This window comes from Sander lucioperca, chromosome 9 (assembly GCF_008315115.2).
Source record: "Sander lucioperca isolate FBNREF2018 chromosome 9, SLUC_FBN_1.2, whole genome shotgun sequence".
Lineage (NCBI taxonomy): Eukaryota > Metazoa > Chordata > Actinopteri > Perciformes > Percidae > Sander > Sander lucioperca.
In genome coordinates, this window is record NC_050181.1 from 4,626,509 (window position 1) to 4,651,974 (window position 25,466).

Here is a 25,466-nt window from a genome sequence, read left to right on the forward strand (position 1 = left end):
CACATTTTCATGTGTTTTGGGGCTGCCCGGGCCATTTCAAAATATTGGAAAGAAATTAAATTGACCATGGAGCAAATCATGAAAATAGTGATTCCATCAGAGTTCGTGACTCTATGTCTGGGATTAAGACCGGAGACTGTGAAGGGGTCTGAAAACAAATATATGTATAATATCCTATTACTAGCAAGTAAGAAAGCAATCACGAGGAAATGGTTGGTAAAAGATTCTCCTACAATCGAGGACTGGATCAAAGTGGTTCAGGATATTTTTATAATGGAGAAGCTAACATTCATTCTCAGGCTTGAACAAGATAAGTTTGAGAGCTACTGGAAAACCTGGATAAACTTTGTAACAGCTTTAAGGCAAGGTTCTGGGTAATGTGTTAAATCCCCCTAGTTTTTGACTCCACTCGTCTGGTTCAGTTTTCGTTCTTTGTTTCAGCAAATGGAGAATTATACATGTATACAGCAAACTATCTTACTTAATCTACAATTGTTATCATTTGTGTTGTTGATTTGCCATCGCAGTTATTGTCACCCCACTATAGGATATTATTTGCAGGAAAAATTTATGAATGAGGAAAGGTACATATGGAGCAGACAAATGTATTAATTCTATAGCTGTTATTGTCTATCTTACTCACTGCTGTATATTTACCTATTTTATTTATTCTATTTTTATTCTTGTAGTTATCACAACCACTTCTTATTTTTTGGAATCTTAAATTCCATACCAGTCCACAACTGGTATAGAGGTACTGTGATGTGAGAGAGTGTGGGTGCTTTTGTAATGATGTCAATTTTTCTTTCCTGATCAATGGCATGTATACAGACTTAAGAGCAGCATGTATATCTATATAATTCTCTTTAAATAAAAAGTAAAAAAAAAAAAAAAAATGAATGCATATCTGCACATAATGGCTTTAACAAAATAATTAAATATTGTGTCTGACATTATTTATATATTTCAATTTCCTGAAATGTCTTATTTATATTTAATTATACACTTATTAAGCTGCCCTGTTTACCAAAAATGATTTGTTACCGGGGATGGGAGATAGGGTTTGATTTGCATTTTTATCAGTTTTATTCTGAATGAATTACATTATTTTATCCTTTATCTTTGTAGATGTTAAGATGTTCAACATAACCTTGACCTTGGAGCGAGATGAGAACGATCAGATCCGGGAATGGTGGGTCGTCAACCAAATGGAGCGCGGCCCGATAATAAAGAACAAGTTTGATAAAGGCCTGGAGCTCTACGTATTCAGCGACCAAGTCAGCCCGCCCAGTTTAGGCTTTCTGGCTGGATATGGGTATGTGGTGATACTTGGTGATTTAAAAGAAAAAAGAAAAAAAAAGATTTGTCCTGCTTTGGTATTTCAGTGAAATGTCTGTGTTTTGCATTTTAGTCATTATCCAAAGCTGTGCGACCAGTGGGCATCTAGATGTCTAGTGATTATTCACCTTATTCGAATGGTGATTTGAGTTTACACGCGTTATGAGAAACAATCGTTGAGGTAGACAAAACTTCGCTTTAAAGTGTCACGAGCTAAAAAGATTTAGAACCACTCATCTTAAAGTTTGGCATGTATATAGAAAATACAGACTTTAAATTTTCCTTTAATCGGAGTATGGGATCACCAAGTGTTTGTAAGCAAATACTCTTTACTCTTTTACACTTACAATCCTGTTGTTCTTTCAGCACATATGAATCATAGTAACTTAGTAGCTTGAAACATGTAGTGGCAACCCAACATGACTCTAGTTCCTAAGCAGATGAGCTCTTGGTGAGGAGAGTTAAAAAATTGTGTTTGTCGAGGAGTTATTACCTGCGCAAAACTTCCAGACGTTTTCATCCATGTTTAAAACCGTGGTGTTGTTGGCAGATAGGGCTTCATCTCACATAGACTGATAGAAAATTCCAGAGTTTGACAAAAAAATCTTGACACCCAGGTAAACTTACTGGACATTTTCCAGTAAAGTACGTCTTGCAATGACAACTGACTCTGAGCAAACTCCATCTGCAGATGAAGGCATGAGATGCAGCTAAAAGGCCATTGTACAAACTACTATTTCACAGGTCAATAATGAACTTTTTAAGTTTCTGGTCAGAGGTGACAATATAGAATTTAGGGTGAAATAAAAGAAACAGTGGAGTATTTTTATAACCTTTTCTACCTGTAACTACAAGAGCTTATACAGTACATGGACATTATGTCTTATGTCTCCTGCATAAAGGACAAAAAATCTAAATAGTAACACTTTTTCACGTTATGTGCCGGGAACTACGATACAGAAGAGTCAAAGAGTATCTGATGCTAGAGATTTTACTAATGACGCCTGTAGGGGCCTCCTGTTGGGTTAGCAGTTTGAGAGATGTACACTGTACTTGCAGTACTCTCCTGTGGGTGCAAATCTGGCTCACAGCCTTTGCATGCCATCTACTAGCTAGAGAAGTAACATTTTGAGAAATCCACATTGTACACATTGTCTAATTTCCTTTCTCTCTTACCTGTCTAGCATCATGGGCTTGTATGCCTCTGTGGTTCTGGTCATCGGCAAGTTTGTGCGTGAGTTTTTCAGCGGCATTTCCCACACCATCATGTTTGAGGAGCTGCCCAACGTGGACCGCATCCTCAAGCTGTGCACCGACATCTTCCTGGTCCGAGAGACAGGGGAGCTGGACCTGGAGGAGGACATGTATGCCAAACTCATCTTCCTCTACCGCTCTCCAGAGACTATGATCAAGTGGACCAGAGAGAAATCTCAGTGAAACTCAGTGAGGGGACGGTAACCAATGAAGGTCAAAACTTTTTGGACAGGAGACACTCACAGGTGTGAGCAGCTATTTAGGGCCGATTTACCTACTGAGGGAGCACAAAGTCAGCTGGTCACCAACTCTGTCCTCTTCAACTGAGCTCTGATGGCACTCGACACTAAAACACTTGCGTTATAAACTGGTATTTTCTACTATTTACTGATGAAAAACAACAATTGCAGTCATATTATTAACAATTGAGGACGGATTTGCCGGTGCTGTATTTATCTTGCCAAACCTGGCTCAGTTTGGCATCCAGTGGATAAAATAAGCAGCTGGTGTCCAGTTGGAGACTGAGAAATCTTTTAGGACAATTTTCCTAAGTTAGAAAAAGTCATCCCTAACATAAAGGTATGTTTTTAAACACAAATGGCCAGAACCCTCAATGCTCTTCATGCCTAACTCTAATGTTTTCACAGTCACATGGTAGACGTATGGAATGGCTGCAACATTAATCTTTAAGGGCTTCCCACCAAAAAATAAGTGCACAATAATGATCACATGAGCACAATATCCTATTTTCTCCTAACTGGAATGCTTGGACTGTGGGACTGTGCAATACTGAGCTCTGATTCCTCAACATTTTTAAAGGATGTGGACCGAGGAAAAAGGCCGGTTCTGACCAAGAAACATGAACATACTTTTTTTTTTTTTTTTTAAGGTCAGAGGCCACATGGGAGCTTCTTGAGAGACACAACACAAAAAACAGACAATCTTTACTTGCCTTATTTTGTTTGTATGAGAAGAACTGTTATCAACTACATACATATCTTTCTCAGGAAGAGCTGTTTTCACAGATAATAATTGTATGAGTTATATGTTACAATATGTAGGCTTTGATGGATCTAAAAGAATATGAGATGTAGAAAAGATGAGAACTATTTAAATGGCATGAAATTTAATGTGGATATTGTTCAGATGGACTGATAACGAGCATATTTACTGCACAAGGAAAACCAGTTTAAGGCTTTATTAAGAAAGTACATTTATCGCTGTGGACTGTTTTCCTCACAGAGATTAGGCGCCAGTCACCCATGTTCTGAATCATCTACACTGTGTACAGAATTATTAGGCAATTATTGAGGATTGAGGATTAATTTTATTATTGAACAACTACAGCGCTCACAGTCAATCCAAAATGTTAATAAGCCTCAATCCTGAATATTTAAGGCAGTAAAAGTGAGATTTTGGCTTTCTAATGAGAAAATGTGTGCAGAATTATTAGGCAACTCTATGTGTGCAGAATTATTATGCAGCTAAATGAAAATGTTACCATCTCACTTGTTTATTTGCATCTGTTAAAGTGAGAATAATCAACAAACAACTCAATTTAAACATTTCTGAAAAAAAAAAAAAAAAAAATCAGTGACCAATATAGCCACCCTTCTTTTCAATAACAGTTATAAGCCTTCCATTCATGGAGTCTGTCAGTTTCTTGATCTGTTGATGATCAACTTTTTGTGCAGCAGCCACCACAGCCTCCCATACACTGTTCAGAGAGCTGTACTGTTTTCCTTCAGCGTAAATCTTCCGTTTAAGAAGGGCCCACAAGTTCTCAATAGGGTTTAGATCAGGTGAGGAAGGGGGCCATGTCATTATTCTGTCATCTTTGAGGACTTTACTGGCTAGCCACGCAGTGGAGTACTTCGATGCATGTGATGGAGCATTGTCCTTCATAAAAATCATGGTCTTCTTGAAAGATGCAGACTTTTTCCTGTACCACTGCTTGAAGAATGTACCTTCTAAGAACTGGCAGTAGGTTTGGGAGTTCATTTTGACTCCATTTTCAACCCGAAAAGGTCCAACTAGCTCATCTTTAATAATGCCAGCCCATACCATCACCCCACCTCCACCTTGGTGTCGTCTGAGTCGCAGTGGAGCTCTGTGCCCATTACTGATCCAGCCAGGGGCCCATCCATCTGGTCTGTCAAGAGTCACTCTCATCTCATCTGTCCATAAAACCTTTGAAAAATCTGTCTTCAGATATTTCCTCGCCCAGTCTTGACGTTTCAACTTATGTTTCTTGTTCAGTGGTGGTCGGATTTCAGCCTTCCTTACCTTGGCCATTTCTCTGAGCACTGAACACCTTGTACTTCTGGGCACTCCAGGTAGGTTGCAGTTCTGGAATATGACAGCACTGGAGGATAATGGGTTCCTGGTAGCTTCACGTTTGATTCTCCTCAAATCTTTGGCAGTTAATTTGCGGGTTTTTTTCTCAACACGTTTCTTGCGACTCTTTTGAGTATTTGCTACAAAACGTTTGATAGTTCTCTGATCACGCCCCAATATCTTAGCAATTTAAAGAGTGCTGCATCCCTCTGAAAGACTCTTTACAATTTTTGACTTTTTGGAGTCAGTTAAATCGCTTTTTCTGCCCATTTTGCCTAAGGAGAAGAAGCTGCCTAATAATTATGCACACCTTGATATAGGGTGTTGATGTTCTTAGGCCACACCCTCCCTCATTACACAAACACACATCACCTGAAATGCTTAAATCCAATAAGCATTCAAGTTTATATAGCTTGGAGTTGGAAAAAATGCATACAAATTATGATATGGTCCAAATACTCATTTGCCTAATAATTCTGCACAGTGTACAGGTTGGCTAGAGTCGAGACCAGCAGAGGGCTGTTTTTGAATCATGGTAACGTGCATTAGGTGGTAGATTCTTGCACATCACTTGTGAACCTCTAACTGTTTTTAACATTCATATTCATGAACACTGTGGAGCCTTGTGTGCATTCAGTCATCAAAGAAGAAACAAGCAGACACAAAAAGGTTCCTCACATGAAGGGCTGAAACACAAAGCCCTTTGCTCCAACTATGCATTAAGGGACATTGTAGCATGATAGAAAAACTTCATTATTTCCATGACTATATTTCATTACATGTACATACAAGTTTAAGGGGGACAGGTCACGGTGAAATGAAATGTGAAATTAAGGCAATGTTAAGGTATGATAAAGGTCCAGAGATCTGCAAATAAAACATCTGGAAAGGTGTTGAGTTCTGCATTCTACTGCTGTTGCTTGTGGAGGACTGAGTGAGCAGGTAGATAATCTGTCAACCGTGTTTCAACAGGACACCACCACTAACCTACTGCATTAACCCTATTTCTTGAACTTATACTTTATTTTTATTTTAACACATCAGTTTATTGGGCAGTAAAGGAGAAGAATATGAGGAAACCCATGTGCAAAGGGGGATATAAGTAATGGAATTTGTAGTGTGTTGGAGGTACATTAAATCAATGTGGCCGACCATATACAGTATACACTTGCATGCATATTTGCAATGTGTGTAGGTGTTTGATAAGGAGGGGGAAAAGAAAATAATTATTAGAAAATATATGGCATGTAAATAGTTTAAGAAAGTGTAGAATGGGTTGCATTGCATTGACAGGACAATTACCAGACTTGGAAATTGGAAACTTGGAAATTTAGTGTATGTTTTTGCTAGATCTTATTAGGTTCCCATACTTTTTAAATCCATATGTTGTATAAGGGGTCAGGTTTCAACCACCTAATTGTGATACAGTTAATAAGGGGCCACTCGTAGGTATTGTAACAAATAGATTTTTCCCTCAAGGCCTTCTAAAAAGGACACCTCAGCTCTATTTTATATTATTTTAAAGTGGTGAACTGCTGCACGATGTCAGCTCACACATCGCCCGATCTAATGAAGTCTTTCGTAAATACTGTACACATTACTTTAAGCAACACTTTGGGTAATAACCCACACGAGGAACAGTTAAGCATTTCTATTTTCACCAACGGCAAAGTTTATGTATGTATACTCAAGTCCAGTCTTGATCTTGCTAATGCACGAAGCATCACAGATAATGAGAGGGCATCACAAAAGTAGCATGAATGTGTATGCATTAAATATCGCTTAACAGAAAGAGCATTAGCCTCATTAAAGCTAAATAAGTCTTGGGAGGCTACGCAGTCATTACATGTCTGTCAGAGGCCATTTTGGGCCAGACGTCTGCAGCTGCTGTTCACTAAGATGGAAAATCTGTCCACTAACTCATTTAAGAAAATGCACAGAAACCATAAAATGCCACACAATGGAAATGTTTATTGATGCATGTGCAACGTTTGGAGATATGCTTTTGAGGAATATACAAGAAGTGGGCAACAGCACAAATAAAAAATGTTAACAATCCCTTTATCACCTTTAGTTACGTGGTATCCAAATAATTTTAATTAGCATGTAAATGATTTTGTCCCTAATAGTGCTTCTCACATTTACGGTATGAGCGATGAGCTAAATCATAAATACACTAATTCAGCTTTAAAGAGGAAATGAATAGGGGGAAATGCACTAAAAACATCGCTGCATGGCCTTTTTCATGCTTTAGTCACTTTAATTTGAGGATGGAATTTGGAAATAAAGACAGCCATGACTATTCTTTAGTTTAAGGTGGAAGAGAACACACACACACACACACACACACACACACACAGTCTACAATTGGCTACAAGCTGCGCCATCAGGAATTGTACTTTTCTTTAAATTTTCTTGATAACTTGTATAAGCGCTATTCATAGCTTTGATTTACCATTGCATTATTCCAAACATGCATTTACAAACTGATTGCATATTGTCCGGTAACATTTTCAACAGGCTGCAGCCATGAATACTGAATAATTTAACTCTGTACAAATAAACACCTATACACTGACAAACTCATTAAACATATTTAGGGTATTTCTGATTATACCTATAGCACTCTTAAGACTCAACCACAAGAGCAAAATTTACAGCTTCACCGAGACAAGAAATAATAGAACATTTACATACAATAGGCTTCCATACATTATTGAACATTGAAGATTTTTCATTACACTGAGGATCCACCTCAAGGAAACACAAAATAAAAAGGCTGCTTAAACTTGGGTTGACTCCTCTGCAACCCCAACTGTTGTTTTTTTAAGTAGCTTTTTTCTTCTTTCTTGCACAATAAACAGCCACACATCTGGGCTTCAGAGCTCAAAGAATTTGTCAAGGTTTTTAACTTGTACACAGAGGGTGTAGTGGTGGAGCAGCAGATGGGTAGTGTCGGCACTCTGGAGGCTCCAGGCTAACACAGCCCTCCCTCATAATCATCCTCATCCTCGGCGGCAGCTGGCGCCCCACTAGCGCCGCCTTGTGGAGCAGCAGCAGCCTTCTTCTTCTTTCCTCCTCCTCCAGGTACCCTCAGGGAAATGGCCAGCTTGGCGTACTGTAAGGCACCGGGGAATAAAATGAGTCATCAGATCTCAGATTTTAAAGACCCTGAAAACGTATTTTCTCAATCAGCTTCTTCCTTCAGTTTTACCTTCAGTTTTTACGCACCACATATCTGGAACAAACTCCCAGAAAACTGCAGGTCTGCTGCAACTCTTCTTTTAAATCAAGACTGAAGACCTTTCTTTTTGATGCTGCCTTTCTTTAAACAATTGTTAATTTCTTATACTGCACTGTAAATTTTATTCTCGTATTTTATCTGTTTTTATATTTTTAATTGTTTTTAACTGCTCTTAAATGTTTTATATAAAGCACTTTGAATTGCCCTGTTGCTGAAATGTGCTATACAAATAAAGCTGCCTTGCCTTACTTGGATTGACATACATGAACACAGTTTTTTCAGAAGTTAGAACAGTTTTGGTTATTTCATTATGAGAGATTTAGATTAGAGGAGTTTTTGAGTGTTAAACCCTTAACATATAATAACTATAGCCCCGTTCAGACTGGATTTACTTCTCTAGGGGATGCGGGGTGATCTTAACATTACCTGCGTTGGTCAGTGATTCTAATCCATATGTGGGTAATTTTTCACTCCATCCCAGCAATAATTACAGCTGCAATTACTGTCTTTTTTGTATGTTAACTCGCTGGTCCTCCTGTAATTTTAATCCTGTCCGGAGCAACCTTTTATCTTAAAGTGAATCACTGAGTTTTTTCCACAGGAAGAGCAGCTTTTCGTGTGTGTGTGTGTGTATATATATATATATATATACACACACACACACACACACATACATACAACACATTTATTTGTAATTATGCGTCAACAGTACTCACGTCATTGTCCATGTACTTCAGTAAAGGTGAGTTGCACACACGGTAGACCTGGTCCTCGTCCTGCTCGTCGTAGCCCTGCAGTAGCGTCTCCATGGCAACGCTATCTTCGCTTCCACTGTAGCCTGGCAAACTGGTGGAGACCAAGCAGTACTGCATGTAATAATGCTCAGTTTTAAGTGGCAGAAGCGTTACACTATGAACGTGAGGTAATGTCAAACTCCCAAGAGAGCCTTTGCATACGATCAAGTTTTTTTTCAAGATTATTTTTTTGGGCTTTTCCGCCTTTAATTTTTCACAGGACAGCTAGGTGAGTAAGGGGAGAGAGAGGGGGGAAGACATGCAGGAAATTTGTCACAGGTCGGATTCAAACCCTGGACCTCTGCGTCAAGGCATAAACCTCTCAGTATATGTGCGCCTGCTCTACCACTGAGACAACCCGGCCACGCATACGATCAACTTTTGACTATGAAGCAGAAAAGGTTTCCCGTTTGACTGCAGGAAATCAGTTGTCAGCTGGTGGAGTTTTAATGCCTTGCCCAAAGAAACGTTGGCTCCTTGTAGTTCCAGTAGGCCACTGATTACAGAAATGAGAGTGTGATAAAAACATACCTGTAACTTTCTCTGACACATTTATCAGCTGCTACGAAGTCCCCTCTGTGAAGATGAACCAGCACTTGAGCAGTTGTTTTCTAAAGAATTAAAAGCGCAGAGCAACATGTATGATTAATATGCACTGAATAAATCATATGTTTTATTCTATTTTGATAAGTTTCCATTCATAGGAGGTCAGAGGTGAGAGTTAGCAACAGAACAGCCCCTAAACATCTGGTAGGACATCCAGCCTGCTGCTGATTTTTTTCCCTTTTTCTATTATTAATGATTCACCAAACCGAAAATTAATTGATCCTACTAACAATTACCGCCACAGAACTCCACAATCATCCAAAAACTTTGAGTTTCAGTTTGTACTGAAACAGCAGTGCTGTGTTTACGCTGCTGGGGCATATTGATTAACTGAGAGCAATACAGGTTGCAGGTCAACTTCTATACCCTGCAGAGACGCCACAACATCGCCTAACTGGTAAATTCAATTCTAGCTGACTGTGGTAACATATTAAGTTTGATAAAGGTGCATAGATAATTTAATGACACAACAGTAACTCACCTTGAAGCACATGGGGAAGTTCTCAATCTCTTTGTACATGTTCTTCTCTTTCTGCAGCGCGACTGATGCTTCATCCAACCTGGTGAGAAAGACGAGAACACAGCGAGGAATGATGAGGAGCAGGTACCGTAGTTCAACATTATTTATAGAGACAGCTTTGGGGCTGTTGTGTCCATTTGTCACAGTGGCAGGTGAATATTTCAAATATTTAAATCAGCTTTAATACCTTTATTTGTGGGAGAGGTCTAAGTAAGTTTTCCGAAAAAAAAAATAAAAAAAATAAAAAAAGATCTCTTTCAGCTTTCTACATCAGCATTTCAACAGGACAGCTATAACTGATCCTGTGTTTTATTACAAAAAAACACCACCTACAATTTGGCAGCACAGGTGACTGTCCCCTCCACCTTAGCTTCATTTCCTTTACCTTCTTAGCCTGACCAGAAGTCTGGAGGCTTTCCCCAGCAGTTCAACTGCCTGACGCAGGCGGTCCTCATTCTACAGAGCGAAAACATGGATGTATATAAGCAAAAAGTAATAAAATCAACAATCAACATCAATTAAATGATTAATTCAGGTTTTGTTAGTAGAGTAATTTCACCTCAAACACGCCAGCTGCCTTCTGATACAGGTCCACAGCTTTCTCTAGATTTAAAGGCTCTATCAGTCTGGTGAATAATAAAAGAAGGTGTTTTTAGATGAAAGAAAAGTCTAAATCTTTTTCTCCTAGAGCTAGCCTTGCATTGCATCCGTATTCCCTTTTAGTGACAGGATTTTAATCAGAACTAAAAGGTACAGTGTCACATGATAAGACTAACAGCTAACATTTGAGATATTTAAGTTTAACCTAAGGTCAAACTTCCTTAGTGTAGATAAATAAGAGGATATTTTTTACTTTCCAGCCCGGTCCAGAGCCATGGCGGCAGTGTCAGGAGTCCCATTCTCCATGTACATCATACAGGCTTTCTCTATGTACTGGATGGCCTCTGGCATCTTCTTTTGTTCCTGTTGCGATGCAAACACAGCAGAGTTACAATTCTGCTGCAGATGTTTTACATACATCTACCTGTTAATGACTTTAATGTTTAATCTGCAATCACCTTCATCATCATACCTGCCTGTTCAATAGCCCTGAGAAAAAAAGGAAGAGAGTTTGAATAAAATAAATGTTATTTTGTGTTTCTTTGCTGCTGACTTAATACTGGGGTTATAACACAAGATACTTACTTTGCAGCATGAAAAAGCCTGTAGGACAAGTTAAGGAAATTACAAAAACAGACAGCAGTATAATGTCATGCAACTGTGGACAGACTGCAGAGAGGATACGTCTTGTTTTCTGTGTGATATTCAGCTTCCTTGAGGTAAGCATCTTTCGCTTGCTCATACTGCTTCGCATTCTTGAAGCACACAGCTAAATAACACATAGACAGTTAGTTAGCGTTAAACATGTGGAATATTTGTTAAATGAATACTTCATATTAAAGAATAACATTCATTGTAGGTTACCTGCTTTGGCGTATTCTGACGCAGCACTGTCAAAATCAGGCTTCCACTTTGTCAGACCTGTCTTTAAGCTACAAAAACATCATAATGATGAGCAAACTATAAACGGCAGCATGATCATGCTATTGACAATTACAGAAGAATACAAAATTGTGGCCCATCTTTGTATAATAAATCCACCTATAATGAACTGACGATGCCGAAATAATGTCATTTATGTTGCATAACCCCTGGTGAAAATGCCACAGTGGCCTTTACAGCTAACGCTAGCTAACATCATAAGTAAAACACACTGCTGCTTCCTGTGAAGGAAAGACACGAGATTATTTATCGTAACTCACCATTTTTCAGCTTTAGCTATGTGCTCATGAGCTTCGTTTATTTTCTGAGCAGCCATGCTGTTAATTTACTTGATGAGCTATAACGAATTTGTTATCGATAAACAGCTATGGATGATGTTTCGTCGATGTTTGGATTACAGAACTCCTTCTCGGGTGGAACGTCATCCGATGTCGCAGGCTACGGGTGCCGTCAAAGACAAAGTACACCACGAATGCGAAACACTGGCCGCAGTGATTTGGGTTTATATTAAGCTATATAAATAAAATATAACGGACCCAACCTAATTATTAACTATGTGGCAGAATTACGACATTGTTTGCAAGACAAAGCGGGCAAGTAGAACTGTCTCTGCCTCACTGGCTGCTGGCCAGTGGTGGAAGAAGTACAAAAGTAGCAATAAAAGTAAAAGTCCTGCATTCAAAACTTACTCAAGTAAAAGTATTAGCATTATCACATGTGTACATTGCATTAACGTTTTAGCTGGTTAAGCTAGAGCTAATTTTAACTTTCTTTATTGCTGGGTAATAATAAATAAAACTGCATTAGTTCGTTTATATGTTGTATTATTAATCTACAAAGTAACTAGTAACGTTAACTAAAACTGCCAAATAAATCTAGCGCAGTAAAAAGTACACTATAGATATATAGATATTCCAGTACAGAAAAACTGCACACTGCACAAAGTGAATTGGTCATTGGTGCCCAGGCCCCAGCCCTTATGGCTCGTAATAATAAACATAAAGGTAATTGCTGTGCCACAATTCCATAATTCTAAGCAGGTTTTAGGTATGTAGTGTGTTCTCACTCGAAAGGTCAGCATGCAGACTAAAACAATGGGCTATTGATTTACATTATTCTCCCACAACTCAACCTACAAAGGAAATGGAGGAGCTGCGGACAGCTGAACACTTCACAAAACAAACAAATAAATATAATTTGTTTTGAAAAATAGTTTTTGCTGAGGCTATTGGCAGTGGCATTCATAAATCAGTTTCATTTCATGATGGTATAAAACAGTTGAGTATGTTGACTTCTTCTTTACTAACTTAAAAACACACACTATACAATAAATATATGCATATATACTGTATGTCGTTTAGTATGTAGTAAAGAATTGAAATGTTGATTGATACGCAGCTGTTGAATATCAGATGTTTTTCTATTTGGGTTGGGGGTGGGGGGACTTCAGCTGGCTATGGCCTATACACTACGGCCAAATATTGGTGTGTGGGTCTATTATAAAGATATTTAAAAGTAAGTCAAAAATCTCCCTAACTGATTAAACTTTTCAGAGTGAAAATATTGTGAATAGGTCACTTTTAGCAAAGTTTTTACACCACATGTTGTTTTGTGCTTCATGGCTCCTCACAGCTCATTTGTTCTAAAATCACTACATACCACTAACTTTTTTTAAAAGAAAAAAATCACAATATAGAAAATGATATTATTGGTATTTTTTGTTGAAATTATATATATTATATATTGTAAAGAAGCGACGGAAGCGGAAGTGTGTTGTAATGTGGTTAATGACGTCATGATGGCTCTGGTCTCTAATGGCTGAATAACAACAACTGTCGGCGAGTGACAAACTTTCACAAACTTCTACTGAGACGAAAGAAAGTTGGAAATAGAAAATTGTTTCGACAGTATACGAGTTTAGGCGCGTTTGTCTATCTTTCTTGTAATTACAAATGTGGAATTACTGATGGATTCGAGATATGACATACCACGGAGGGCCGCCGGTGGTGGCGGGGGCTCAGCGAACTCTTCCCCCGCTCTGGGGGCTCAGTCGCGCCGCAGGAAGATGCCTCCCAGACCCGCTGATTTTAAACTTCAAATTATCATTATTGGCTCCCGTGGTGTTGGTAAAACGAGCATTATGGAGAGATTTACCGACGACACTTTCTGCGAAGCTTGCAAGTCGACTGTAGGTGAGGACAGGAGGCGTTTACGGGGCTTGTTTTTGTCAAGTTTTTATTGACAGCATTTATCAGGGCTCTGTCTACTTACTGGATGGTATAAACTTAAACAACCATGGGCTGACATTATAAACATATTGTCGCCTGTGTAATGGATTGAACAGAGCTTACAGTACTGGCTGTAGCTAGCTAACGGTAACTTAAAAGCTAACGGTAACTACAACACTGTTCTAACGTTAGCTAACAAAACTGTCTTAGCTATTAAACCAAGACAGTTTAATGTTGCAATAAAGCAACCACCGTTAGACAAACACACGTTTGAGGCTTGGAATAGTGTTTTGGGTGGTTGTTGCATTTTGTAGGTTGTTAGACGGGATGTCTAGCAGGGATTTTAGAGCCCAACACAGCAAGGAAGAGACTTGTTACTTGGATAGCATCTGCAGCTGTCCAATTAGCTGTTAATTAGTTAACTTAATTTGCTAATGGTAAATTCTTCTTCTACCATCGAGTGCCATCATTGAGTGCCATCTCCATTTCTGAACCTATATTTTGATATTTCTAATTAAGAGCTGACACATTACATATTTAATATTTACATACAGTGCTGCTCATAAGTATTCATACCCATGGTCAAGTTGACTAAAAAGAGGAATAAAAAAATAATCTTTTGGAAATTGATCTTAATGCCTTAATTAAAAAAAATGAGGAAAAATCCGACCTTTAAGGACACCAATTTTTTGTGTGAATTAATAATGTATTGTAAATAAATAAATGTTCTTCCTTAAAATACAGGGGCCATAATTATACATACCCCTATGTTAAATTCCCCTGTATTTTAAGGAAGAACATTTATTTATTTACAATACATTATTAATTCACAAAACAAATTGGTGTCCTTAAAAGGTCGGATTTTCCTCATTTTTTTTAATTAAGGCATTAAGATAAATTTCCAAAAGATGATTTTTTTATTCCTTTTTTTAGTCAACTTTAGCATGGGTATGAATACTTATGAGCAGCACTGTATATTTAAAAAAAAACTGAGTGATTTTTATTTAAATTGAAAACCTTGTGACAAATTGCTGTGCCGTGATAATAGATGCTGCCATCTTAAATTACACGAAACCCTACATAAGTGGAATTGGTTAAACAGTCCTGTGACCAAAACAACAGTCAGTCATAGTGTCCAATCCCAAAATAGTCACACACACACACACACACACAAGCAGCTGCTATGGCAGAGCTCCATTTTGTGCCCTGTCATTCATGTGACACAGCTCGTCACTAATATTGTTTTCCTTAATCACAGATTACCATAAAATAAAAAAAAAAGAATTTAACCAGACACCCATAATGCAAAAGAGGGAAGTCAATGTTTTTTTTTTCCATGTAGCTTGTTCTAAAACCAAAAACCAAATAAACAACAGGAAATGCTGGTACTTGTATGTGTCCACATGTGTGTTACTGATTTCCCCTCATAGGAGTTGACTTCAAAATCAAGACAGTGGAGCTGAGAGGGAAGAAGATCAGACTACAGATATGGTGAGTAATTGAACAGAAGTCTCCAGTTCCTTTACTCCTCTGCATGGTGCATTTCCTGTGTCTGTCCCTCACCCTGCAGGCTGCCCTAACAAAAACTACTGGTGGCTTACTGATGCCTCTCAGCTTTGTACAGCCGGTAATGCATGTGCAAAAAATACTTCTTAAAAATGACGTTATTGCATGTTTTGTCAACATTAACATGCCATGAAGTATTTTTATCCAAAGCCCTATATGAAAAACCTGTGGCTCCAGTGGGAATATAACTTTTAGCTTCATGTGGAGCACACATGATCATTCATACTCACCATGTTGTCTAAAGTTGGCAATAACTTACAATAAAATAATGTTGTTGTTACAGTAAAAACACATTCATACAAATTAGTGGAACAACAGAAAACACACATTTTACAACATACAATTCATCAAATCCCATACCGGATCACTCCTTTGATTTCAAGGTTTAATTGCAGTTTTATTCTAATACAGTTAAATGTTCAAAAGTAAAACTAAGGCAGAACACTTTACCTTATTCATACCCTGGCAGTGGCATGTGTGACTTTGTTGCACAATTCAATCAGTGCAATTATTAGTGGTGTTTGCGAGTGGAAAGCCGGTGTAGCAGCTGCTACTGGTTGGTCAGGGCAGCGTGAACCTCTGTATGTGATATGCCCTCCTGATGAAGCTCCTTGCTGGCATTTATAAGGGAAATAGCATGTCAACAATCACCATATGTATATGCGTACACCCAAATTAGAATATTTATTTAATTACTTTTTTTTAGTATTTTATAAACTACACCTACATTTGAAGTGATGTCTTTTTTTGCCTTTTTAATGGTAGCAACTTTATTTTGATTTATTATCAGATTTTCCTGAAAATTGGCTTGCTATAATACTGATAAAAAGATACACTATCTGTGTATCATGTTTTGTTCTTTTGTTTTTGTTCCCTCATTAATCAGTTAGTGATGCATGTTTGATACTTCAAATAATGTTGGTGAACAGTCAATTGTATAGCAGCTGGCCACTGGGGACATACAATGTTATTGTAGTTTTAACCATCAGACCAACTTGTCTTTTTGTTTCACTTCATTGTTCTAATATACTATTTGAATTGGGCATTAATGCACAGGTCTTGAATCATCAGTTCTATTGCTCAAACAGACAACCACTCTATTTCAGAGGTTTAATTATGCCTGTAATTGTGTCTTGTGACTTTAACTAGGCCTTAATTACATTTTGAAAACATCTAGTGTTTTTGTCCAGCCATTGAAAAACTGATTGACATGCTACAAATTACAGTTAGGAAATCTTTTGTACTAACTGAGTATATGACTGCATTGATTGTGTGTGACAGTGTTGGGCTAAAACGTGGGAGCTCCATCACTTATTTTACTAACGCATCTGTCCTGTTCACTAACACCCCATCCACCCTCCCACCTTAACATCACATGTAGCCTTCACCACGTCCCGTTTTTATCCCCGTTCCTTTGCCCACCATGCTACCTGTCCTGTCCGTTCAAGATGTCGTCATCATTGTGTCTCGTCTTTCACATTGAACTGCTCACATCAAGCTCCATCATTGCTACGCCCGGCCTTACCTAACCCTGCCATTGTGCTGCTGTGTCTCTGTCCGCTCTTCTGCTCATATGCCTGACTGTGACTCACAAACGGAACAGGGAGAGACTAGCTGGCTGAAGGTACAGTAACACTGCACTGTGAGTGCAGCTCAATCTGCTTATCATGCTGCTCACCCAGCCTTAGATGATCTGCTGAATCATAACATAACCTGAAATGAATCCATACATGCATTTAAAAATATATTTGCACCTTTCACATTTTTAAAATGAAGAGTTAATTTCCAAAATGCTTTATATTTAGTTTGGTTTAATTTCAAGTGCCTGAGCTTCTTATTGATCAACCTATAATAGCTGCTATTGCTTTAAAAGTATAATTTTCATTTTGAGGTAATGGCAACACTTTTAGCATTTGAAAGCATTATATAAACGTTAAAAATGGTAACCACTATAATATAGTTGTAAGCAGATACAAGGACATTGTAAGTGTTCATGTGCAGTATTTATAACAATTATAAAGTCTCCTCTGAAGACATATTTTACATTATTACAGCTGTTTGTTTTTTTGTCCCTACTATATTGTCTTTCATTATCGGTTTATACACCAGCCTCCACTTGCCACAGGAAGAGTTCTAGTTGTTACAAATACATGAATAAAACACTTGTGCTTATTATTACTTATTATAGTATATTACGTATACTTATTACTTATTATGTGCAAACATTATGGGTAGTTGTAAACCATTTATGAAATGTTTATATATTGCTTATAATGCTTAATAGGAGGGGGGGGTTAAACTTTAGTGTTACAGAGTTAGCAATCATTTCCTCAAATTGTAGATATCTAATTTTTGAACAAAACTCTTTAGATGTCTGTTTTGTTTTAGCTAGATACTTGATGATAATGTGGATACCAGATTTAACCCACACAAAGTGGGATTCCGTGTTTTAAAATCGATACTGTACATACTAACTAAAATGACAACTAACTAACGTTGAAATGTTTTGAATGTATTTTTAGCATTATTGATTAATGATGTATTGGTTATGACTTGTCACAAAACTGATTCTTTTGTTGTGCGTCTTAGTTTTTCTTTTTGAAACTTCCGCCTATTCTTCGTAATCATCTTTAATGAATAAAAAGTAGCTTTGATCAGAACAGTCAATCAGCTGTTTGGTATTCAGAGAAGTCTTGGTGACCCTGCAATGACTGTGCAGACTTTTAATTATATTGGGTTTCATTCATGTCATCCAGGGACACTGCTGGCCAGGAGAGGTTTAACAGCATCACATCAGCCTACTACAGAGGCGCCAAGGGAATAGTGCTTGTGTATGATATCACAAAGCAGGAGACCTTTGACGACCTGCCCAAATGGATGAAAATGATAGACAAGGTAAACAAACTGACATATGCTTTTTTGTCCTTTGGGGTGTTCTTCTGCCATTATTATACGCCAGACATGTCAGAAAGTGTATTACAACTTTTGAACTTTTCTCTTGTGACAAAACAATTCCTTGGATTCTGCATAGGAATTGTATCCAATAACAATGCCAACCCAGCCATACCTCCTGTGATATTCACCCTGTAGTTTTACCTTTGTCTTTAAGCTCACCAGCACTGGCAGCAGTTACACGAGCTAGAGGTGTTTTTCAAGGTGTCCCTTTGCAGAAACACTGTATCAATTATAGCCCGATTGATACTGGATTTTGGAGACTGATACTGATATTTATATTTGAGATTTACACAATCCATAACATCAATTTAAAATTTTAAATACATTTTTCTAACAATTGTGTCCAAGAAATTTACTGGGAAGAACATTTTACAGTTGAAAAGTAATTCAGTGTCTTGTCATTTATCAGCTGACTCCTGATGTGTCTCCTTTCGGTTTTGTGTCAGTACGCCTCCGAGGAAGCAGAGCTTCTCCTGGTCGGGAACAAGCTGGACTGTGAAACTGATCGTATCATCTCCAGACAGCAGGGAGAGAGGGTGCGTTCAACACACAAATGCTGCCATTCACCATAATATAACCAAACCACATCTTCTGTTTCTATAAATTTGATATCAAATTATCTAGAAGAAGATGCAGTAGTAGATGTGTTCATATGGATTATGAGCAGAACATCTTGAAAGTTAAGTAACAAACGATTGAAAGGAAATAAAAAAAAGTGCAGAATGTAGGTCAGACAGAAGCTTTCCATATGCTGGTGGGTTGTCTTTGAATATGGGCGTTGTGTGCTTCAAAGACACTCTAATAACACTAAAGCCCTCCTCCATAAACTGACATTATGTGTAGCTTATCAATAAATTACATTAAATCTAGAGGAGAGACTTTTTCATGAAGTTTCCAGTTGTGTTGTTGAGCTTAATTTCTGCACCTGTGGAATAAATTAATTTATTTTTTGCTGACATTAAGCTAATTGTACTCAGTTTGTGCTATTTGTGTTGCAGTTTTCCTCTCGAATAAGTGGAATGCGCTTCTGCGAAGCTAGTGCCAAGGATAATTTTAATGTCGACGAGATCTTCCTGAAGCTTGTGGATGACATCCTTAGCAAGGTTGGTGTGTTATCAGTAGAGCCTACTGTGCAAAATTGACTTTTTTGTCCACCAATGGCTAGTGAATGTTCACATTTTACCAGCCACTCAATAGATTACCTTTTTTTTTTTGGCTGGTGAGTGAAGCTCATCTACCAGCCACATTTTCCCAGCATTTAGCGGGTGGATGGTGCTAATTCTGTCCTCTGGTAGATTCTATCAGTGTTCATTTTTTAAATAAAAGCATATCATGAACAAACATTTTTATTAAAGATTCCTGAGATTTGATTATTAAAGACTTGTGACCAAGATATGTGCAGAGTAGGACATTTTATAGTTGAAAAATAAACTTTTAAGTACTTTCTGGTTGACAAACTATGGAATAGCAACACTGTAAACACATCTTTTGCATTTCTGTGCTGCATTTTCTTGGCCGACATGTGCTGATATTGATATATATATGTGTTAAGCTTATGTCAGCTGATAATATTGTCTGATATTAGCCAATAATATATCCAAATGAGAAGTCAGTACAATACTGTACTGTGTCTTAGCCCCACTAAAGTCAACACTTTCTGCCAGAATTTTTTGAGTGTTCATCAGATAAGATTATTATAGTAAATTAATTTTTTTTTTCAGAGCATTTATCTGTTTCATAAACCTCATACAGTCACAGGAATATTATCAAGACGCTGTGATTATTTTGCTCCTTGAAGCTTTTTTTCTTTTATATTTCTTTTCTGCAAACTGAGGCTTATTCAGCCATTGCACTAAATAAATCATTGTGGATCTTAAGCACACTGCCAACACAAATATTCAATGCATCAACCGCATGTTTCCTGATTTGTCCTCTTCTTCCTGATACCACAGATGCCTCTGGAAGTTCCTACCACAGAGTTTTCCAACAGTGTCCTGTCTCTGCAGCCTGAACCGGAAGTGCCTCCGGAGTTGCCGCCTCCCCGCATGCGCTGTTGCTGAGAGTCCGAGTGGTCCCCCATCCTACACACACACACACACACACACACACACACACACACACACACACACACACAGGCTACCTATCTGGCCACCAGGGGGCAGCAAACAGCAGCAGTTTGGAATTATTGACTGCTGATGCAAGATGCATGGACTCTCTCAACAACTAGTATTATCTTCCCCGGTTTCTTCTCCTGTTTCGTAGCTGTACACTATGACATGTACCACACTAACACTTAGGCCAGGTGAATCACGACTTCCTACCACCCCTTCTGTCTAAACTTGACCCAGACTACCTCATTCCTCGGACCGTCAGGCTAGCTGTGCCCTGCAGGTGCCTTCGAGGTAGAGAGCCCTCTGGTAGCAGTTGCACATTTTACTAGGAGGGGGATTATTGAGGGCCATACAGCTACCTGCTTCCTTTTAAAGAATATTCATCACACATACTGTACACTAAGTTTGACATCGTTGCCCCAACGGTCTGGTATCTCTGCATCATCTAGCTTACAGAAAAGGGATAACTATATCTTACGTCTCTTCTTCATAGTTTAAATTCTGGATCTAGGTACAGTAGTTTTATATTCTTATTAATAGGTATTATTACCTAAGTGACGAGTTGACTTGAGGTAAACAAAAGCACATAATGTAAATATGGTGTGTTGCTGTAATGACTGGACAAAGTGCAGATATTTGTGGCCAGCAGTAGGTGGTTGTGTGGTGGTGGATCATATCAGTTTGTATTCCTTTGCCTTAAAGTGTTAAAGTGGCTGGAACAGCTCATTTCACTTTTGTATAAATTGTAATGTTTTGCACTACAATCCATCTTACCTAGTTAAGCTTACATGCAGAAGTACACGACTTGTAGTTTAGTAAAGATCAATGTTGCCTCGGTAGTGGCTGCTCTGAACTCCTCTACGGCCTGTTAAAGTGGGATGGAGATGCAAGGAGAGATGGATAATGTAGTCTTTGAGGGATTGGTGTTTTTATAGGGGCATTCTCCATGTGTGTTACTGGCTTTTTAAAGGGAGTAGAGACAGTAAGTAGCTAGTAGACACACATGGTTGCCGCCTTTGTTTTGGTTTTGTTACTAATATGGCACAATGTTTAGTTTTTTCTCTGAATTCAGATACAGCTTAAAGAAGAATGTTTGAGTCTCCCTTTTGGGGGGAAAAGTGCAGGAAGGTTTGTTTAGTATTTGAAAGACTTGGGAAACTTTGATCCCCTCATATCTACTCATTTTGACAGGCTGTTATTGCAGATTTGAGTCCAGTTTCATAACAAATTGATAAAGAAACGTCTTCATATAAAATCCTGCTTGAAGGGGATGTTTGTTTTTAAGAGGAGGTCAGAAGGTTTTATTTATGATTCGGCAGTTTGTTACAGACTACTATGGGTGTATCCCATTACTTGTGCATTTTTAAAAACACTAGGTTATGCATGTTAAGCCCTCCTGTGTTCATAGATATTAATAAACATTTAATTCTTCCGTCTTTTTTTGTTAAATTAATGCAATATTGTAGCACTGTGAGTGTTTCTGTTTTGTTTTTACGTGTTGAAGTAAAAGCCCCAGTCTGAGGGTGAGGAAGGACGATCCCATTCAAAGGACCTGATCTAAAATTACCTAAACTGACTTGCTATTGGTTAATTAGATTTTTTTGTTGAATTTTTATGTTAAAGTCAAGCTTCTGTGAACTTAAAGTGGCACCTGATGTATTATAACAAATGAATAGTTTCATACCAAAACAAAAAAACTGAGACAGAACTATCACTGACATCCAAGCACATCTTGAAAAAAGATTATTAGCCAGCAAACAACCATACAAATTATCTGCAACTTTGCAATTGTATCACACACAAACTTCTTTTCATATTGTTTGGTGGAATGCATCCTTTCATTTGTCCCTCCTTGATTTTTAGCATTTGACACTAACCCTGTGGTCTTTGTTATACTAGCCAAGCCTTATACTACTTAGTGTTTTAAATATAAATTTTAAGAAATGCTTTTATTTGAAATGTGTATACTTTAAGATGGAAGACTGTACTTCGTATTAAACCTGTTATACGTCTTGGAAAAGTTTTGGCATGTTGAAAGCGGATTTGTGGTATTTATAACTTGTGGCATTCTTAAACTAATGAAATGCAATTAAAGATGTCTATATTTATTACCAGCTTATGGTCTTGATTTTATTCTGTGACTGTCTTTCCAAAAGTGGGATGCGTGGCATCCCAGGGGTCCTTGAGTGAATTCCAGGAGATGATAATTCAAAGAAATGCTCATTTGCTCAATTTAATTGGCTTTTCTTCGATTTCAAGTCATTGAAAGAAGCTGTTGAAGTGATGTTTTCACTTTATAGTACAGATACTATATTGTAGATTGGGGTTGTGGAAAAACCCATTGATTTGAGGATCTGATTCATAAATATTGAGTGTAAGATTTCCCATAGGAAGAGGAGAGTATTGGTACCTCCTGAATCCATCTCTGCCCCTCATCTGAAGGTGGTCAATAGCCAATAGAGTGTGTGTCATTAGGGCATGCGCACCAAAGCGTGTCAGACCTGATCCCAGAGAAAACAAGGGGTGTGCTTGGGCGCTTGTAAGGCAGCAGCGCATGCGCCTCGTAGAAAATCACTTCGAGCCTTACACCGCAGCGTTTGCAGGTCTTACATGTCAGATAGGAAGGGGTACGAGACGCGGGGGCCCAACACTCTCAGCCCGGGTGTAACAGAGAGATGGAGACCCGATCTACAGAAGAAGAAGAGGGCTGATGTGACTCCGACTGACTCTTTTCTTTCTAACTTGAGCCCTGTCTGCAGATGCAACCTGTCTGTCATCCCATCCGTCCCAGTAATCCTTTTTTTGTTGCAGCGTTTCCTCCAAAGGGGCTACAGGCAGAGGGGACTACAATGACAACCTGGTGAATGCAGACGAGATGGAGTAAAACATCAAGCACGGCGCAGGATGCGCATCTCCAGCCCAACAAGGAAGAAGGTAAAGCAACCTGGCTGTTTTTCTGGTGTCGCATGTGAGAGGTTTTCCGCGCTGCTGTGGATTGATCGTTTCCTTCATCGCCCTCCTGCTGCCGGTGTCGGTGTATAATGGAGAGCTCCAATGGCTCTGGCAGCGACACCAAACCGCAGAACCACCAGTTGGAGAAGAAGAGACTGAACCGAGCGCCCTCCCCGGCCAGACCTTTTCTCAAGGATGTGCACTTTCGCTCCACCAAACCACCTGCCATCGTACCAAAATCGCCCAAACTCAGCAAGCAGCAGCAGTCTGCCTCAGTGCCCTTGGTCCATCCGAACCGCAGCTCCAGACGCAATACAACAGGGGCGAAAGAGAAAACATCCACGGCAAAAAGTAACACCAAGCCTTCTCTCGCAAAAAAGCCCACAAAGGTGCTCCAGCATGCAGCGGCCGAGCCCAAACCCGCCGGCATCAAAGCGGACAGCAGCAGCAGTCCGATCCTCGCCAAAGGCAAGAAGGGGAAACTAGTCTCGGGGTCCCCAGGCCTTCTCAGCCATGGATCCCCGATCCGGGTACCGACCGGAGCGCCTCTGGGCCGGGTCAGCCAGACTGACAGCAGCTCAGACCTGTCAGACTGCCCGTCTGAGCCGCTGTCGGACGAGCAAAGGCTGGCACCGGCCGCTAGTAGCGACGCCGAGTCCTGTACCGGGTCCAGTGACAGGGATCAGGTGGGAGGCGATAATCCGCTGCGGGCTGAAGCGACCGGAACGGCTGCTGTCGCTCCATTGCGCACAACTGAGGCTTCCGCCGCGAAGGGAAGCATGTCTCAGGCTCAGCCCGCTCCGGGGGCGCACGGAGAGAAACGCAAGCAGGAGAAACCCTCATCAGGCTCACAATTCAGACTGCCAGGCGCCAAGAATGTAACTGAGGAGGACCTGCTGCGGGAGGTGGAAGATTTGAGATCTGAAAACGACTACCTCAAGGTATGATGATTATTTCAACAAGTTACACGGCGGGCAAACGTTGCTACTATGCTTATTTGTTGCATATGTTTTATATAAACACATCATTCAAAATCTACATTTAAAAACACACCTTTTGCCCAAGGCTCGTAGTATCTAGCCCAGAAGCAGCTGTTTCCCAAAGAGGACCCAAAACTGTCCCTTTACAGGACCGTCACGGGTTCAATCCCAACCATCACCTGTTTTTTTTTAAGTGTCCTTGAGCAACTTCCACCGCTTACTGATTGAAAGTATAATCTAAATGTATACATTATTAAAATCTAAACCCATTTCGTTTAATGCCCAGCTGTCATACCCATGATGTCCCTCTGTCGACTCTCCATCCATCATGTCGTTTTTTTACCCTTCCCGGTCTTCCCTGTGGGTTTGACCTTTATTGATGGGAGTTTTCTTGATAATGGCTTCACCCTGATGTGTCCTTAGCCTTTTTAAATATATAGTGTTGCTGTCAAGTCACCAAAGTCTTATTTTGACAGAAAGACACAACATTTTATCCCCCCCCCCCCCCCATGTTGCATCTGGGACACCAGAGCAACATTATCTCCTTTAATGAAGTGATGTACTCGGGGATGCACAGTAGGTTTTTATTCAGTGTATTGTTTGCCAACGTTTCATAGTGGTATTTTACATATTGTATGAAGATCCTGCTTGAAGACTTCTTGCAGGATCCCCCCCACCCTCCCCCCTACCCTTTCTTTAAGTAGGCTATCCCCATGAGTTGGGGAGGGGAGGCTAACAGATAATGCGGCAAACAATCTTGCAGGTTTTTTTTTTTTTTAGATGGGAGACAGGTTTATTCACATGTTACTCTGAGTATTATTTCAAACTTGATTACGCATGTCTGTGTGTGTCTCTCTCTGGCTCGGTGGAAATACAAGAGAGTTAATCAGCTTTACTGGCTCTCGCTGTAATGGCTTTATCCCACAGGACTTGATAACAGTCAGATGTCCCATGTGTGTGGTGTTCAAACACCCTCCTGCCTGGCTGTCAGTCTGCCAGCTGGGACTCTGAGGTGAACTCTTCTATCTCCCCTTCCCCC

General features: G+C 39.3%; 4 protein-coding genes and 1 long non-coding RNA gene across 20 annotated transcripts in view; 3 read left to right on the forward strand and 2 right to left on the reverse strand.

Annotated features, from left to right (window-relative positions):
* Positions 1 to 3,562, forward strand: part of LOC116045832 (piezo-type mechanosensitive ion channel component 2) — an 81,490-nt gene extending 77,928 nt beyond the window's left edge. For all 7 annotated transcript variants that reach the window (XM_031293728.2, XM_031293727.2, XM_036004806.1 and 4 more), the window contains 2 exons: positions 1,129 to 1,315; positions 2,523 to 3,562. In XM_031293728.2, coding sequence (XP_031149588.1) covers positions 1,129 to 1,315; positions 2,523 to 2,775 — 440 coding nt within the window. In that variant the 3' untranslated portion in view covers positions 2,776 to 3,562. The remainder of the gene's footprint in view (positions 1 to 1,128; positions 1,316 to 2,522) is intronic.
* A 3,003-nt stretch (positions 3,563 to 6,565) lies between these two features.
* napgb (N-ethylmaleimide-sensitive factor attachment protein, gamma b) lies at positions 6,566 to 12,119 on the reverse strand. Its single transcript, XM_031293752.2, has 12 exons — positions 11,896 to 12,119; positions 11,558 to 11,625; positions 11,378 to 11,462; positions 11,279 to 11,296; positions 11,152 to 11,182; positions 10,947 to 11,056; positions 10,653 to 10,719; positions 10,479 to 10,549; positions 10,055 to 10,133; positions 9,499 to 9,578; positions 8,890 to 9,019; positions 6,566 to 8,047 (listed from the first exon to the last, which is right to left on the reverse strand). Exons 1-12 carry the CDS (start codon positions 11,949 to 11,951, stop codon positions 7,907 to 7,909), a joined length of 936 nt encoding a protein of 311 aa, XP_031149612.1. The 5' UTR covers positions 11,952 to 12,119; the 3' UTR covers positions 6,566 to 7,906.
* A 1,289-nt stretch (positions 12,120 to 13,408) lies between these two features.
* Positions 13,409 to 22,609, forward strand: rab12 (RAB12, member RAS oncogene family). The gene is made up of 6 exons (XM_031293756.2): positions 13,409 to 13,827; positions 15,294 to 15,354; positions 18,186 to 18,324; positions 18,831 to 18,920; positions 19,383 to 19,487; positions 20,337 to 22,609. The coding sequence occupies exons 1-6, from the start codon at positions 13,602 to 13,604 to the stop codon at positions 20,442 to 20,444; spliced, it is 729 nt and encodes a 242-aa protein (XP_031149616.1). The 5' UTR covers positions 13,409 to 13,601; the 3' UTR covers positions 20,445 to 22,609.
* LOC116045834 (microtubule cross-linking factor 1) overlaps positions 13,802 to 25,466 on the forward strand; it is an 85,852-nt gene continuing 74,187 nt past the window's right edge. For 7 of the 10 annotated variants that reach the window (XR_004898201.1, XM_036004811.1, XM_036004809.1 and 4 more), the window contains exons 1-2: positions 15,294 to 15,354; positions 23,307 to 24,388. Coding sequence is in view for 7 of the 10 variants with exons in the window: in XM_036004811.1 (XP_035860704.1) it covers positions 23,537 to 24,388 (852 nt within the window). In the remaining 3 variants the exon portion in view is untranslated. Of the gene's footprint in view, positions 13,828 to 15,293; positions 15,355 to 23,306; positions 24,389 to 25,466 lie in introns of those variants that run through there. The other 3 variants (XR_004104013.2, XR_004104012.2, XM_031293737.2) reach the window with 1 other exon arrangement.
* LOC116045846 lies at positions 21,947 to 23,316 on the reverse strand. Its single transcript, XR_004104015.2, has 2 exons — positions 23,219 to 23,316; positions 21,947 to 23,183 (listed from the first exon to the last, which is right to left on the reverse strand). It is a non-coding gene; the product is annotated as an uncharacterized LOC116045846 (long non-coding RNA).